Source organism: Tamandua tetradactyla, chromosome X, assembly GCF_023851605.1.
Source record: "Tamandua tetradactyla isolate mTamTet1 chromosome X, mTamTet1.pri, whole genome shotgun sequence".
NCBI lineage: Eukaryota > Metazoa > Chordata > Mammalia > Pilosa > Myrmecophagidae > Tamandua > Tamandua tetradactyla.
In genome coordinates, this window is record NC_135353.1 from 20,072,542 (window position 1) to 20,088,137 (window position 15,596).

Below are 15,596 nucleotides of genomic sequence, written 5' to 3' on the forward strand. Positions count from 1 at the left end.
TAAACAAGCAAACAAGCAAAACCAACAAAAAACAACCAACCAAGCAAAAATTCAGCAAATGATGGTGCAATAACGGGATACTCATATGGAAAAAGAATGAAATGTGACCACGCCATACAGCATACAAAAAAACAAATCAGATCATTATGTAGGCAAATAGTCCTGACACCAGTGCCTGGCACAGAGTAGGCTCTCAGTAGTTTAGAATGAACTCTTCCATGTGGGTCTTTAATGAATTGACTTCCTCCATTCAAACCCTTTGGTCAGTGACTTCCACCAGCAACCTCTCATTACCTCTTTTCAAGGGGCAGAAGAGAATAGAAGTGCAGTCTCTTCATAGAAAGATTACCTCCTTCACCACTTCCCGTTTCCAGAAACAATTTGCAGGTATAATGTGAAATGGTAGTCCAATAACCCCCTGCCACACTTTTCTCATCCTTGGTTAGTAGGAGAGGACTTTGCATCTTGCCCTGTGATTCCAGGTTTTCTATTCTGCAGTGGAGAGCATGCATTAGTGACTTCCATTTCACCAGTTGCTGTGGTCTAGCATTGCTTTCCTACCTGTGCAGGAAAAATGATAAGCAGTCTCCTTTGAAAGTCTTTGTAGAAGTAGGCTCCTGGTTATTATAAGTGACCCTCCTGTACAGAGTCAGAGTTTATCAAATTCAGCACATCCACTCCTCAACAAAAACCAAAATTTCCAGAAATAATAGAACATCCCATGCAACCACCTTGGTATGATGTTATTTTTAATCAGCTAACCTGCCTTGCCAGAGCTTTTCAATTGATGAATGAGGAAAGAACCTTTCTCCTTGGCATGACAGTTTCTTGGATCTCTGGGAAACTTTTTCAGAGCTCCTAGGTTTTGAGCGTTCAGTTAGGTGTTTGCAACAGCTGTTTAAAATAATATGACCTACTATGTTTATTCTTCTCCTGTGTTATAAGGATCTTTATATGGACTGCCAGGTGTGGCAAGGATGAGTATCAGTGAAGATGCATGAAAGGAAAGTTTGTTAGTAGTCACAGGTTCACAGTCATACAGGACCACATGGGGACACACATCATTAACGTGGGTTCAACCAAGCAGGTGGGAGGCAAAACGTTACAGTGGCCCTGGAGACTGTGCCTTCAGAGTGTGAAATGGGTGGAGCTATAGTGGTTGGTCAAGCTTGAGTAGGGATTGGAAAGTTTGTATGCAACTTTATAGGGGGCCCCAATGCAGGTAGGATGAGGAGAGGACAGGGAGAAGCTGATATTCTTGTTTAAGCAGGTGTCAGTGTTGGTCAGTGAGGAACATAATAGTAGGATGTAAGATGTTAAGGCAATAAATATGTTAAGGCCAATGCAACTGCTCCTATTTTTTTTTTTTTGTATGCTGCATGGTGGGGTCACATTTCGTTATTTTTCCATGTGAGTATCCTGTCATTCTGATATCATTTTATTGAATTTTTGGTTTGTTTTTTTTGCTTGTGTGTTTTGTTTTGGGGGAAGTGTGTGGACTGGGAATCAAACCTGGTTCTCCCACATGGCAAGCGAGATCTCTACCACTGAACTACCCTTGCACTACCCCCCCCCAATTTAATTTTAATTCACTATACCTGCTGTCTATAAGTACTTCAGAACTCATTCTTTCATAGATGAATTTAGGTCCCACAACAAAGTTCTTTCACAGAAAACTCCTGCCACAAATTAAAATGCTTCATAGTAATGGAGTATATTTGTCCAATGGGTGCAAATTAATTCTGGTAGCTGAGTAAAAGGCAGGAAGATTTACTTTTAGGACTCATTTCTGGTGTTTGATTCACCATGAACAACACTATCAGAAAAATAGCTCTGAGATAAGGAAAGCCAGTGTATAGAGTTAATATACATAATTCCAATTTTTAGTAGTTTATTCACTTTAGAGAAGTTTTCTTCACTTGGAGGAAAAGCATGTTTTTGCACAGGTATCTCTTAAACAGCGAGATCCCCTAGAAAGGCTTAAAATAGAACTTGTTGTTCACACAGTCCCTCTGAAACATATTTTATGTAAATTGAAGTCCCTCCTCTGCCACGTAATTGCCTTGCTCACACAGTGTGTGTTCTTCTAGAAGGTTTAGTTCAGACTTACACTGTCTTTGGCCAGTTCCACAGCATTGAAGGCAAGTGGCCTGTCCCTCTTCTTTGTCGTGAATTTCAGCAAGCTACTTCATTTCAAAAAGTATTTGCTGACCAGAGTTGGAGCAGAGTGAGGCTTTGGGTTTGTGTAATTTTTATGTCACAACAAAAATAGTGCTTCTTAGTCTCAGTAAGGGCTGCATTCTTTTTGTTTCTTCTCATGCTTTTTCTTTTTCTAGCTTATTTTAGTATATTTTAAAAAACAAATTGCTTTGTGAAATTTGACAACCCAGGTAAATCTGCTGCATGAAACTGCCTTACAAGAATATATAAAAATCCAAAACGAGCCAGTACAAAGGAATAAATGAACTCCAGAGCTAATATCTGGTGATATCTTGGTTCTACTTCTGTTTTCAAGAGGACTTTGGTTGACAAGCTCCTTAATATTTTTCTCATTTTTGATTGCAAAGAACTGAGGGGGCAAAAAAGCAATACTGTGTGGGCAAATTTCCTGGAGTCAACATGAGGTACATTAAAATATCTATTAAATATCTTGGACTATAAAAACACTACCAAGACATTATGTTGTAAGCAGGTAAGAGAAATAGTTCCGTAAGCAAATTCTGAATTATAATTTGTATTTCTGTATAAATGGTTGCTAATCAACATGTGTGCTTTTAAGCCATTTTGCTGCATGGAATTTCATAAAGACCATTTTTAAGGATTTCAGTGCATTGCATTTCTTGAATGCTGTGACTTGAAGCACTGCAGCCGGTTCAACCTTACTGCAGACAGAAATGAAAAACGAAAGGAGGCAAAACTGTTTTCTGGGAACTGAGCTTGGATGAGAACACTGAATCATGGGCAGTCCTAATTTTGGGTGGAATTTATATTCTTCCATGTTAATAAAACATATAGGCAGGCCCTTCGTAAATTGATTCCATGGTGAAAAAGAGCCTTGAAAGGAAAAGAGAATTTATTTGTTTTGCCCTGGTTTTCTGGTCATGTATTATCAGAAGGAATCCCACGTTTCATGTTTGTGGAGCTTTACAATTTTGAGAGCCTCTTTCTTATATATCACCTCATTGGATCCTCATACAACGAGCTAGTGGGGTCGGTGAAACTGGTAAATTTTTCCCCATTTTACCAAACTCAAGCTAAAAGAAATTAATTGAAATATTTAGGTATATGCATACCCAAAGTCCGAGAGTATAACATTAGTGCCTCTTAGTTACTGGGAAATCTCTTTATTCTTGCACCTTAAACGTTGTTTTGTCTTTATTCTCTTTTCTTTACCTCTCTGTTAATCAGACCAGTTTTTAAAATTGAGTTTATCTGTAGGCCGCTTTCCTTCTTTTATTACCTACTCTTTCTGTCCTCTCAGGCAAGTCTGACTTCTCTGTCTCAATTTTAAAACAGCCCTCCCTCTATTCATCTGGAAAAGTCTAGTGCTGTATTTAACACTTGTGTGTTTGACTCTGTACAAGTGAGCTTCCAAGTTCTCTTCATGTGATATTCTATTCCTTCATTGATTCATTTCAAAGGATGTGTGTTGGACATTTACTATAAGCTGCATCTTTGTGCTGGGGGCTGCCCTCAAGTATCTCATCGTCCAGAGCATATTTATGTGAACAAAACCATATTCTGTTTATCATGAATTAATAATATTGCTTAGCTACAGTGCAATGGGTGAGTTTTGATCCCCATTGTACTCCCCAACCTCACCCCTCCCATGTTTTGATCTTAGTAATAATGTTCTTATTAATGCGATTTCATTCACATCAAATATACCCTGAGAGAGAGCATCAAAGCCTGGAATATAATAATTAGTCGTGGATTTTGGAATCTTTGATGGAACACAAAGCTCTATAGAGAATAGAGGTAGTTACAGTGTCACTCCCATAGGTTTGATTTAGGTTTTCATTTAGTGTACATTTTTCCTTTTAAAGCAGAGTTAAAAAGCTAATTTTATTCTGCACAGTATTTTCTTTAGGCTGACAAATGGTTGTCGCACACGAGTCAGACTTGCTCAAGTAAATGGCTAGCTTTAAATCTACAAAAGTAATTGTCATCAGAACATGGCTCGGAAATAGAAGAGTGGCGCTTGCTAATGGCAGTAATTGTGCAATTAATAGGGATGATCAGGCTACTGAAAATGTGGCCAGAAGAAAGGGAAGTGGGAGAATTGAAGGGCGAGATAGATTAATTAAAGTATGTTTATAGAACCTGCTGAGAAAAGGAAACCAGATTCTACCAGCCTCATTATAAAAAGTTTATGAAATGCTCACTCATGTAGCTCTAAACTATCTTCGTCTCTATGCTCTATGGTGCCTGCTTTTAAAAAGGCTACATGTGAATAAAACAAAATGTATGGAGAAATATTATTATCTACCAGGATAGGTGCACTTGGCAGAGCATACGAATATGTGAAAGGTCACAGCTAATGTGTAATACTGTCCCTATGTGCTTTATTCAACAGCATGGGGACTTAGTGTCACCATTCTATGTATGGACAACCTCAGTAGGCTCTGCGGCTCTCTCTAGATCCAAGGGAATCAGCACAGCCCATTTAAAAAAATATTTCTTTTCAAAGAAATGTGTGAAAGGAAACATTTACAGTCTACACAGCCATCCTTCATCCAGCTGAGATGTAGACTCAAGTGAAACACTGCAACCACATCCATGATACCAGAGCAGAAAATACAAGAGCGGGGGTTGGGGGGGAGGATGAAAATCCTGTTCATAATGCTTATGTTTGTAAAATTACTTGTGTTAATCAGGAAGACATTTAGTCCCAGTGTGCATAATTTGGTATTGGAGATGTGTTTAGGGCACATGAATGTGATATAAAGGGTAGAGATATTGTTTTAGTGCTCATATTTTGGGTTACAGCTACCCAGGATGTAGGCTCACATTACCTGGGGGAGCGATATGCATCCATGGCATGATTTTCTTCAGAAGGCCATCATCACTGCCCATACTTCTGACCTGGCTCCAGCTCCAGCTCCAGGAACCCAAAGTGGTACCACATCACCTCCATACTTGGCCCTCGGTACCAGGGGGACCACCCAGGACACTGTCACTTCTTCAGATCCTAACCGAGAATAGCAATTTAAAACAGGTTGCAGGCGGGGGGGGTGGGGGGCAAGGGTAGCTCTGTGGTAGAATTCTCATCTGGCAAGTGGGAAGCTCAGGTTCGATTCCTGGAGCCTGCTCATTCCAAATATATGTATTAAAAAAAAAGAAAACCCTTCCTTTTGAGCGGTGCAGCAGTGGCTCAGTGGCAGAATTCTCACCTGCCATGTCAGAGACCCGGGATTGATTCCTGGAGCCTGCCCATGCCCAAACAAAACAGGTTGCAATCCTTGTGATCTGGGGTTTTAGGTCTGGAGGTTATCTGCATATATCCACCAATCCAACTGTGCTCATGCTTGCTTCACTTGCCTCTCAAAGTCTGTGTGGAGATCAAACATGCACTAATAAGGGCAGCTATATATTAACATTTGGGGCTCTAGATACTCCCCAACCTGTTGTGTTGACTAGAAGTTGAAGGTTTCAAATGTTTTCTTCTTGTCAATGATAATTGTTCAACCTCTGAAGAGCTATTTCTCTCTACTAAGTGAGTAAATTGGGGGGAAAAAATGAGTCTGTTAGATTTTTGTTCCTGGATCCATTCGTTCTGAAAATGTAGACTCCTCATTTCTTTACCTAAAATATAATCATTATAACTAACTGGTGTGGGTTTCTTAGATAAAACCATCACCGAAAATAAAAATGAACCTTGAACATTAAAGGGAATAGAGATGATTGATTATACAGAAGACAGATTTTAGAGACATCGATTATTTTGCAAACTAAAAGCATGTTATTTCTCTGGAAAAAATATAGATATGCAAGAGAGGTTAAAAAAAACTTTTAAGTGAAATCAATGCATAAAGGATTTCTAAGACATAAAGCACCTTTTCTTTTGTACTCATACCAAGTAATTTCTTAGTGGTGGTGCAGGGAACAAATGTTTGACATCTTTTTCATTCATTAACTCATATTTTATTGTCAGAGCAGTTATTTATCTAGTGCCTGTTAATTACAGGGCATAGTCATCATAAATACAGGGCATTTAGTGCCCACTATGTGTCAAGGTCAGTTTACCTCCTTCAAGAGCACTGCTGATCATCACCAGATCAGTAGGAGGAGGTTGGTTCTTTGGCATATGTCAAGTTGGTCCCCTCTGAATAGGACTTTCCTGGTTTTGGTCAAATCCAAATTCTATTATTTATATGAATCACTGCTGAAACCTAGAGATGCCACCGCACCTTTTTCCACATTTGATAAAAACCAAGCCTTTTCTTCCCACCCACCCCAACACTAGATAAAATGATGGTGTCACACACACGGAACAGAACACTCCTTTGGTTGCTTCAGTATTCTTTTTTTGGCCTCATTTTCCTCCCTCTCTACTGAGCTTTTGAGTCCAAATTTAGTGACAGTGACTAAGAAATTGCCGGGATGTGACAGAGCTTTCAGTTCATTGAGTCCTTCCTTGCCGTTTTCCAATAGTTCTAACAGTTGCCAAGTTCCCCCTCCCCCAGTGTTGTAGGTACCACATTTTATTCTTAATAAACCAGGTTTATTAAAATATGAAATCATCCACACAAGACCTTTCCATGACAATGACAGCCTCCTTCCACATACAGCAGATTTTATGATATGGTCTTAAGGAGATTCACCGGGAACATTTTACTGGGTGATACTTCTGAGTCCTGACATTTACAATGTTTAAATCCGAATCTCTGAAATGCAAATTCTATAAACAATAACCAAGTGGTTTGCTGTGTGCAATGCAGAATGACCAATCCTTTATGAGGGAGGGCAGGAGGATTCAGAGGTGAGTAAGACATGTTCCCTGCCATCCAGAGCCGATCCCCTGTGTCACCGGGCTATGCTAGAGATGGAGATAGAGTTTATGGGAGCACAAGGTATTGGCATAATCAGTTCTGACTGAGAGAGGTCATATATGATTCATCACTGGGAGAGGCAGTGATATTTGAAATAGGCCCTGAGAGATGGAAGGAAAGCCAGTAAGTAGAGATGCATAAATGGCATTCTCAACAGAGGAAATGAATGACATCCGTAAAGGCACAAAGGTGCACAGGGATCCGTGGTGGAGGATGAGACTGGAAGGCCTGTAAGTGAATGAGTTGTAGAGACTTAAATGCCATATGGAGTTGCTTGGCATTTCCACTGTAGGCAAAGTGAAACCATCAAACATTCCTGAGCAGGGAAATTTTGCTTTAGGAAAGAAACCTTGCTCGAAGAAGGGGAGAGACCCATTAGAAGGTTATTATAGACGTCCAGCAAAGAGGTAATACGGGTGCAAATTAGAGCAGAGACAAGGGGAATGGAAGGTGAAGGTCATAGATCCTGGACAGGAATACAGATTAACTTGAAGTTCCTTGGAAGTTTTTAAGATTTGTAGGAATCAGGCATGTACCCAAATGACCAAGGAACCAAATGACAGGGAGTCTTGAGGGGGAGGGATTTGATAAAGGAAAAAAAAAAAACAGACTCAGCTAAAACCATCACCCACTCTGTGAATCCCTTCCCAGTTCCCTGGTCAGAATTAAGTCTGGCTTTCTCTGTTGTGCCTGATTCCTACAAATCTAAGTAAGCTTTCCGAAGCCACATCTTATTTATCTGTGAATTTTTGGCCCCACCCAAGCCCCATGATGGCTCCTCAGAAAATGTGCATTGAATGAATGAACAAGTGCTGCTTCTATCACACATGACATTCAAAACAGCCCCCCTTCCCGAGGGACCTACCTTGGAGCACACTCTGCTCCCATCTCATTTTGTAGTCACCCCTTCCTTGTTTATGAGGCTATATACTATCACCCGCCTTCATATACATTTTTCACCAGGTTGATTTGCAAATGGTTTCTGAGTCTTTATGGAACTTGAGTCCACCCACCAAAGATGATTTCTTTTTTCTGGAACAATTTATTTATCCCCCAAAGAATTTTCAGCAATGTTCTCTACAGTGGTGTTTATCACTAGAGGAAATGTGGAGACTTGGAGTCAAATTTCTTTGTAGGCATATCTTGGTTTCCCCTAAGTCTAAATTTCTACAAAGAGGAGTTTCAGAGTGCAAAGATAGAACACTTTGGTTCCAGGTGATTGTGGCCTTAGAAGTACGTGGCTTCTTCAGTAAGTTGAATTTGTGTGAATCCTCCGAAGATCTTTCAGGTATGACCATAATTGGCTGAAATAGCCCCAAAAGATGACTCCAATTCATGTAATCTGGAGGCAAGAGGGGGAATCAAGCAGATTACTGTGGGAAGCAGAAGAAAAGGAGAGGAAATTGCCCAAGTGCTTAACTCTTTCTTTTCAGAGAAAAGCCACCTCTCTTGAGGCGGCTGTCCCTCTTTGCTGAAGCGACTCTTCTGAGGCAGTTGCTCAGATAGCTAGCGTTCATTTCTTAGAATTGTAGCTAATATGGAAATGAAGGAAGGTAAGAGCATTAAGAAATTGCTCAGAAAAGGTGGTGTTCCCAGAAAGGTTTCTACATTTTTTCCAGTGTTGGTTTTTTGTAAGCATCATTTTCAGGATACCATCAAAGTTTCTCCTGGAAGCTAGCAGTGATCTAGTAGTCTCATCCAGGCTACTGTCACCAGCAGCCCAATTAGCATTTTTCTCACTTTTCTGCCACTTCACGTGGCCCTTCTGCTATTCTATAAATTATTTACAGATTAAAATCTGCCATTCATTTCATTTGGTTTAGAAATGATCATTTTTTTTCTTAATTAACGGAAAAAAAGAAATTAACCCAACATTTAGAAATCATACCATTCTACATATGCAATCAGTAATTCTTAACATCATCACATAGATACATGATCATCATTTCTTAGTACATTTGCATTGGTTTAGAAGAACTAGCAACACAGCAGAAAAAGATATAGAATGTTAATATAGAGAAAAGAAATAAAAGTAATAATAATAGTAAAAAAAAAAACCTATAGCTCAGATGCAGCTTCATTCAGTGTTTTAACATGATTACTTTACAATTAGGTATTATTGTGCTGTCCATTTTTGAGTTTTTGTATCTAGTCCTGTTGCACAGTCTGTATCCCTTCAGCTCCAATTACCCATTATCTTACCCTGTTTCTAACTCCTGCTGGACTCTGTTACCAATGACATATTCCAAGTTTATTCTCGAATGTCTGTTCACATCAGTGGGACCATACAGTATTTGTCCTTTAGTTTTTGGCTAGACTCAGTCAGCATAATGTTCTCTAGGTCCATCCATGTTATTACATGCTTCATAAGTTTATTCTGTCTTAAAGCTGCATAATATTCCATCGTATGTATATACCACAGTTTGTTTAGCCACTCTTCTGTTGATGGACATTTTGACTGTTTCCATCTCTTTGCAATTGTAAATAATGCTGCTATAAACATTGGTGTGCAAATGTCCGTTTGTGTCTTTGCCGTTAAGTCCTTTGAGTAGGTACCCAGCAATGGTATTGCTGGGTCGTATGGCAATTCTATATTCAGCTTTTTGAGGAACCGCCAAACTGACTTCCACAGCTAACTCAAAATGGATCAAAGATCTAAACATTAGGTCTAAGACCATAAAACAGTTAGAGGAAAATGTAGGGAGATATCTTATGAAACTTACAATTGGAGGCAGTTTTATGGACCTTAAACCTAAAGCAAGAGCACTGAAGAAGGAAATAAATAAATGGGAGCTCCTCAAAATTAAACACTTTTGTGCATCAAAGAACTTCATCAAGAAATGATCATTTTTAATGGCTGTTTGTTGCACACACAAAAAAAGAACTGAAAAAGGAGGATTGTTTTTATGTTTTTCCAAAACAGTCTGTTGGGTCCACAGCCCTTTGTAAAGAAAACATAGCCCAGTGTGTGACAGAAAATCACATCCCAGGGTTCAAAGTCCCCTGGGCTGTTTCCTCTTGTCTGCATGTTGAATTACTGTAAATTCTTTGCTTCTATATCGATTTGTTTGTAAATGTAACTGTAAGGCAAGGATGGAGTGGGCGGGTGGGGGATTTTTTTTTTTTAACTTTCCTTTTCTAAGTCAAGGTCCAGTGATCTAAAAATAATCAATTTGTTTTACCTAAAAGTGAAAAGTAGCCTTTCTTTGTAGCATCTCTTTAGAAATAGGGGCAACCACATGGTAATACAGTTTTTAGCCTCATGCAATTGATGACCATAGTATATAGTAACTCCAGAACCCATGAAAATTAAGTAGAAGGACCAAATGTTTCTCATATTTAATCCTGAAGGGAACAAAGCTCTATGTGACAGCTTCCTGCTTGTTTTTTCAATCTTTAGCTCGTGTCTGTGCCCAATATGTCACACTTACAAGGCTGGTTCTGATTTCTCCATCACTTTATTACAAAAAGAGCTCATCATTGATTCCAAGCACTTTCACTTAGGGCTCTTTCCCTAATGCATCATCCGAAATGTTAAATGTCGTCTTTTGGTTTCCGATGATAATAATTTACACTTTTCAAACAGAGCACTGGTCATACAGGCTTGAACTTCCTGGAGGGCAATTCTAGATGGTTCTCTGTGAAATTTGCAGCTGTAGATATTAAACTTTTGTTTGTTCATTTTTGCTGTTGTTGTTGCAGGAACATTTCACACCTGAGTGCAAATTCAAAGAATCGGTGTTTGAAAATTATTATGTGACATATTCGTCGATGATATACCGGCAGCAGCAGTCAGGAAGAGGGTGGTATCTGGGGCTGAACAAAGAAGGAGAGATCATGAAAGGCAACCACGTGAAGAAGAACAAGCCTGCAGCCCACTTTCTGCCCAAACCACTGAAAGGTAAACTTGACCTTACAGGAGTGGTGGAGTGCATAAATATTGGCACAAAGGACTCATTTAAGTTAGTCCTGTATTACTCTTGTGAAAGTGTGGCATAATTCTTCTGCACTAAGGCATTTAGACAAAAAAATTTATATGTCATATACATTTATAACCCTCAGAAGCATGAAGGCATCTAATCCCCTGAGTCTCATTTTTCCACTTCCTTATTTGCAAGCAGCTTAATTGCTAACTGAGCACAGCCAAGAAACCCAAAGTATACCAAACTGTTCCCTGGGCAGAAATGTCAATGCTAAAATGTATGCACACTTAACACTTCTTAGAAACCTCCTTGGGCCCTCACTAAAGACCCATCAATATTGTCCCAACAATTTTCATTCATCACTTTGTTTTCCAGTCATTATTAGCAGGTTAATAGCAAATTAGAGAATGGATAGAGGCTAGGAACAGGCTGCAGAAGAAAAGCGATATTAGAAGCAGTGGGACATGGTAGAGAAGGGACATATACTTCAGGCAAAGCAGAGCAATAACTCAGAGAGGCCTGCCATTAGAATGGGGGGGGGGGGGGTTAGTGTAGGAACAGACTGCCGGGTGCAAATTGGCATAGCACTGTGCCTTCTGACACATTCTCTGGAGCCAGAGTACTTGGATTAGAATCCCAGCTTGATCCCTCATTAAATGGATAGTCTTGGTCAGGTGATTTAATCCATGTGTGCCTCACATTCCACATCTGGAAAATGGGCATAAAGTGTACTACACCAAAGGATTGTTGTGTGAATTAAATGAGATGGTACATGTAAAGCACCTAGAACAATATCTAGCACTCCATAAACACAAGCTAGTACTATTATTTACAGCACCACCATAGTTAGATTTACCATTTATTAAGCCAAGAATTGTGCTACTATTTTCACCCTTTGAGTTTCATTTTATGATATGATAAAAATCAGTTCTTAAAATTTTAATATTTGGCTTGCACAGTAGACTGTAGTTCATGTTTAAACTTCTAAGAGCTTTATTAAAAGCATTTTTCATTAATTCTCTCATATAGAACCATCCATGATAGATATTAGTCACTGAAATTCTTTACGCATTACTGCACCAAGACAAGATTTTGTTTAATCTGATCCAGTCTACTCTGTGCTGAGTCCTTGAAAGCAGCATTTTAACGTTTGTTTAAAGTGTGGAAGTCTAATGATTCAGTAGAGTTCTGCAAAGAAATAGAACCAAAAGGAGATACCCGCATGAATACAGACCTGGCACCATGGGATCAACAATTCCATCCTGACCAAACAGGGGAAAAGAAGTGTAACTAATAAAGTATCAGTGGCAGAGAGACTTCAAATAGAGTCGAGAGGCTACTCTGGAGTTTGCTGTTATACAAGCTTCAGGTAGACCTTGCTACCTATCATAACCTGCCAACCCCCAACCAGGGCCATTCCAGCCAATCCTAAAGAACACCCAGGGCAATATATAAGATTCTACAAGGGTTCCAGGCACTAGAGTAACTTTCCAAAAACCTACAACCTCCAGGTGGGTTCCTGGTCCAGATAAGTCCTGAAACCTAGCCCAGCCTCTCCAGAATATCAGATAGTTCCATCTCCCTACCCCATTAGTGACAGACCCTTCCAATATCAAAAATTTAGAATTGCCATAGCCCAAACAACTCCAGTGAGAGGTATGGAAAGATCAAAGGTGATGGTGGAATTATACATAGAAGATAGGACTTAACAATGAATATGAATGCTAAATCATTAAATTGATATCTCTTTTAGTCTCCAGTATTTTAGAGCAGTTAGAAGTAAAAACCTAAAATTGTGAAATTGTAACCCACGTCAAAGTCTGGAATATGTTCTACAACTAATTGTGGTGCTGTGCTTGGAAATTTATAACTTTTTGTATATATGTTATCGTTCACAAAAAAAAGAAGGAAAAAATCAATTGTGATGATAAAAAAGTATTTAAGCCCACTAGCCTCCTATATTCTGGAGCAGCTAGAAGGAAAAATATGAGAGGATCATATGGTAGCCCATGACAACCTCTGGGATCTATCCTGTAACTACTTGTTGAAAGCTATTGCTTTTTTATTTCTTTGCTTTGTATATATGTTATACTATACAATAAAAATATTTTTTAATTGGAGATACTCACATACACACATGTGCACACACATATAAACATGCACACATGTACGCCTGTATGCATACATATATACACATACATGCATATATACACACACATACATATATATGTATGTGTGTGTATATAGAATTTAGTTTAAGGAATTCATCTCATACAATTGTGGCAGCTAACAAGTATGAAATCCATAGGACAGGCTGGCAGGATGGAAACTCAGACAGGAGTTGATATAATCTTGAGGCAGAATATCTTCTTCAGGAAACCTTAGTTTTTGCTCTTAAGTCCTTTAACTGATTGGATGAGGCCCACCCATATTTTTTTGGTCCATCTCCTTTACTTAAAGTCAATTGGTGGTAAATGCTAATATTATGTACAAAATACTTTCACAGCAACATCTAGACTAGGGTGTGGCCAAATGACTGGGCACAATCACTTAGCCACGTTGAGCCATAAAATAAACCATCCCACCTAATAACCCAGAAGAAGAGTTGAGGACCAGTGTGGTGAACCCATTCAACATCCTTCTGCATTGTTGTTCTGTGTTTTTCAGTGGCCATGTACAAGGAGCCGTCGCTGCACGATCTCACGGAGTTCTCCAGATCTGGAAGCGGGACCCCAACCAAGAGCAGAAGTGTCTCCGGCGTGCTGAACGGGGGCAAATCCATGAGCCACAATGAATCAACGTAGCCAGTGAGGGCAAAACAAGGGCTCTGTAACAGAACCTTACCTCCAGGTGCTGTTGAATTCTTCTAGCAGTCCTTCACCCAAAAGTTCAAATTTGTCAGTAACGTTTACCAAACAAAACAGGCAGACTTCATTATACTATCTGCCACTATACGTTCTTATCATCTGTACTAAAGCCCCATAATTTAGATTGAGCTTGTGCAAAAGAATGCCAAGCGTTAATGGTGAACTAAATCTGGGAGAAGGACTGTCCAATTTTCTCATGAGCTCACCTATCCTTGGGGAATGACAAACCCAAAACATTTCGCAGCACTAATGCTGATAAAAATTTGCTCTCCAACCAAGAAAATTTAAAAGACCATAATTGCTCTTCAGAAACAAAAACAAACAAACAAACAAAAAAACACAAAGCAAAATTAACTGCTTAAATGTTTTGTAGGGGCAAATGAAATTACGTGAGCTGTGTTGTTTTCCTGGCTTAATGTTTTCTATCTACGCTTGATTCAAATGTATTCTTTACTTTGGTGTAGTGCAACTTTATGATTTCTGAAATTCAATGGTTCTATTGACTTTGTGTCAGTTAATCCAAATCAACCAAAATTCAAGGTTGAATCTGAATTGGCATCTCGGGCTCAAGGTAGCAGTGTACTTGTGATTTTACCAGTTTTCCTTTTATTTTATTTTGTTTTTTTAGATTTGAAGTATTCTGGTCCACTTCTTGTGCTGTAGTTTGTGCGTAGATACTGAGTTGTATTGTCAACCCCAGTCAGTAAAAATAACTTGAAAATGAGTATCCTCAAGTGTAGATTTCTCTCAATTCCATTTGTGTATCATGTTTAACTATTGACGTGGCTTCTTGTGTAAAGACAGGAACTTTGGAACTGTGGTGTTGTCTTTTGTGTTGTTCACTGAGAAATGTCTTATCTGTATATGTTTGAGTCCTCCTGTCATTGTATTTGGCACGTGAATATTGTGTACAAGGAAATGTTAAGACTGGTTCCCCCTAAACAACCTATACTTATACTTGCTATTGGAAAAGTGTTTAAGACTTAGCTACGTTTCCATTTAGATCTTCATATCTGTTGCATGGAAGAAAGTTGGAATCTTGGCATAGAGTTGCATGATATGTAAGATTTTGTGCATTAATAATTGTTAAAATCTGTGTTCCAAAAATGGACATAGCACGTACAGGCAGTTTTCTGTCCTGTGCACAAAAAAGTAAAAAAAAAATTGTTTAATATTTGTTGTTGTATACCCAAATACGCACCGAATAAACTCTTTATATTCATTCAAAGAAAAATCCTTCTACATGTATTTACTGAGCATCTGTTATGTGCCATTGATTGCAGCAGAAGCTGGAGCTAAACACTGAATTTTATAAAGATAAGGTCTCTACCCTGAGATCATCTGCAACCTCTGGATTCATATTAACACGGACACCCTTTAAACTGTGTTTCTTGTACTAGTTATTTCACTTGGACTTCAAATTGGAACAGAGGAGTTCTCCTTCCCACTCAGTAATCAGATTGTCCAGATGGGGCCTATGTTTTCATATTCTCTCTGCAATTCCCAGCGTCATTTCCCCCTCTCTGTTCCCCAGCCCTCTCCTTTAGTACAGTGAAGACAGGACAAAAGAATATCTAGAGTCCTTTCCACCTCTGAGAGCTAAAGGCAAATATATCTACTTTGTAAAAAATATTGTTGTCTTTTCACTAGCTCCCCTGAAGCTGCCGTTGTCTGACAATAGAGCCTTGAGAAACAGTCACTATATGGAAGAAAGAGTGGAGGGAGTGGTTAGACATTATTGACCAGTATTTTGG

At 39.0% G+C, this 15,596-nt stretch overlaps 1 protein-coding gene across 3 annotated transcripts in view; it reads left to right on the plus strand.

The window, feature by feature from the left end:
- FGF13 (fibroblast growth factor 13) overlaps window positions 1–15,064 on the plus strand; it is a 564,332-nt gene extending 549,268 nt beyond the window's left edge. For all 3 annotated transcript variants that reach the window (XM_077146184.1, XM_077146186.1, XM_077146185.1), the window contains 2 exons: window positions 10,755–10,953; window positions 13,643–15,064. In XM_077146184.1, the coding sequence (XP_077002299.1) occupies window positions 10,755–10,953; window positions 13,643–13,779 (336 nt within the window). In that variant the 3' untranslated portion in view covers window positions 13,780–15,064. The remainder of the gene's footprint in view (window positions 1–10,754; window positions 10,954–13,642) is intronic.
- Window positions 15,065–15,596: the final 532 nt, after the last annotated feature.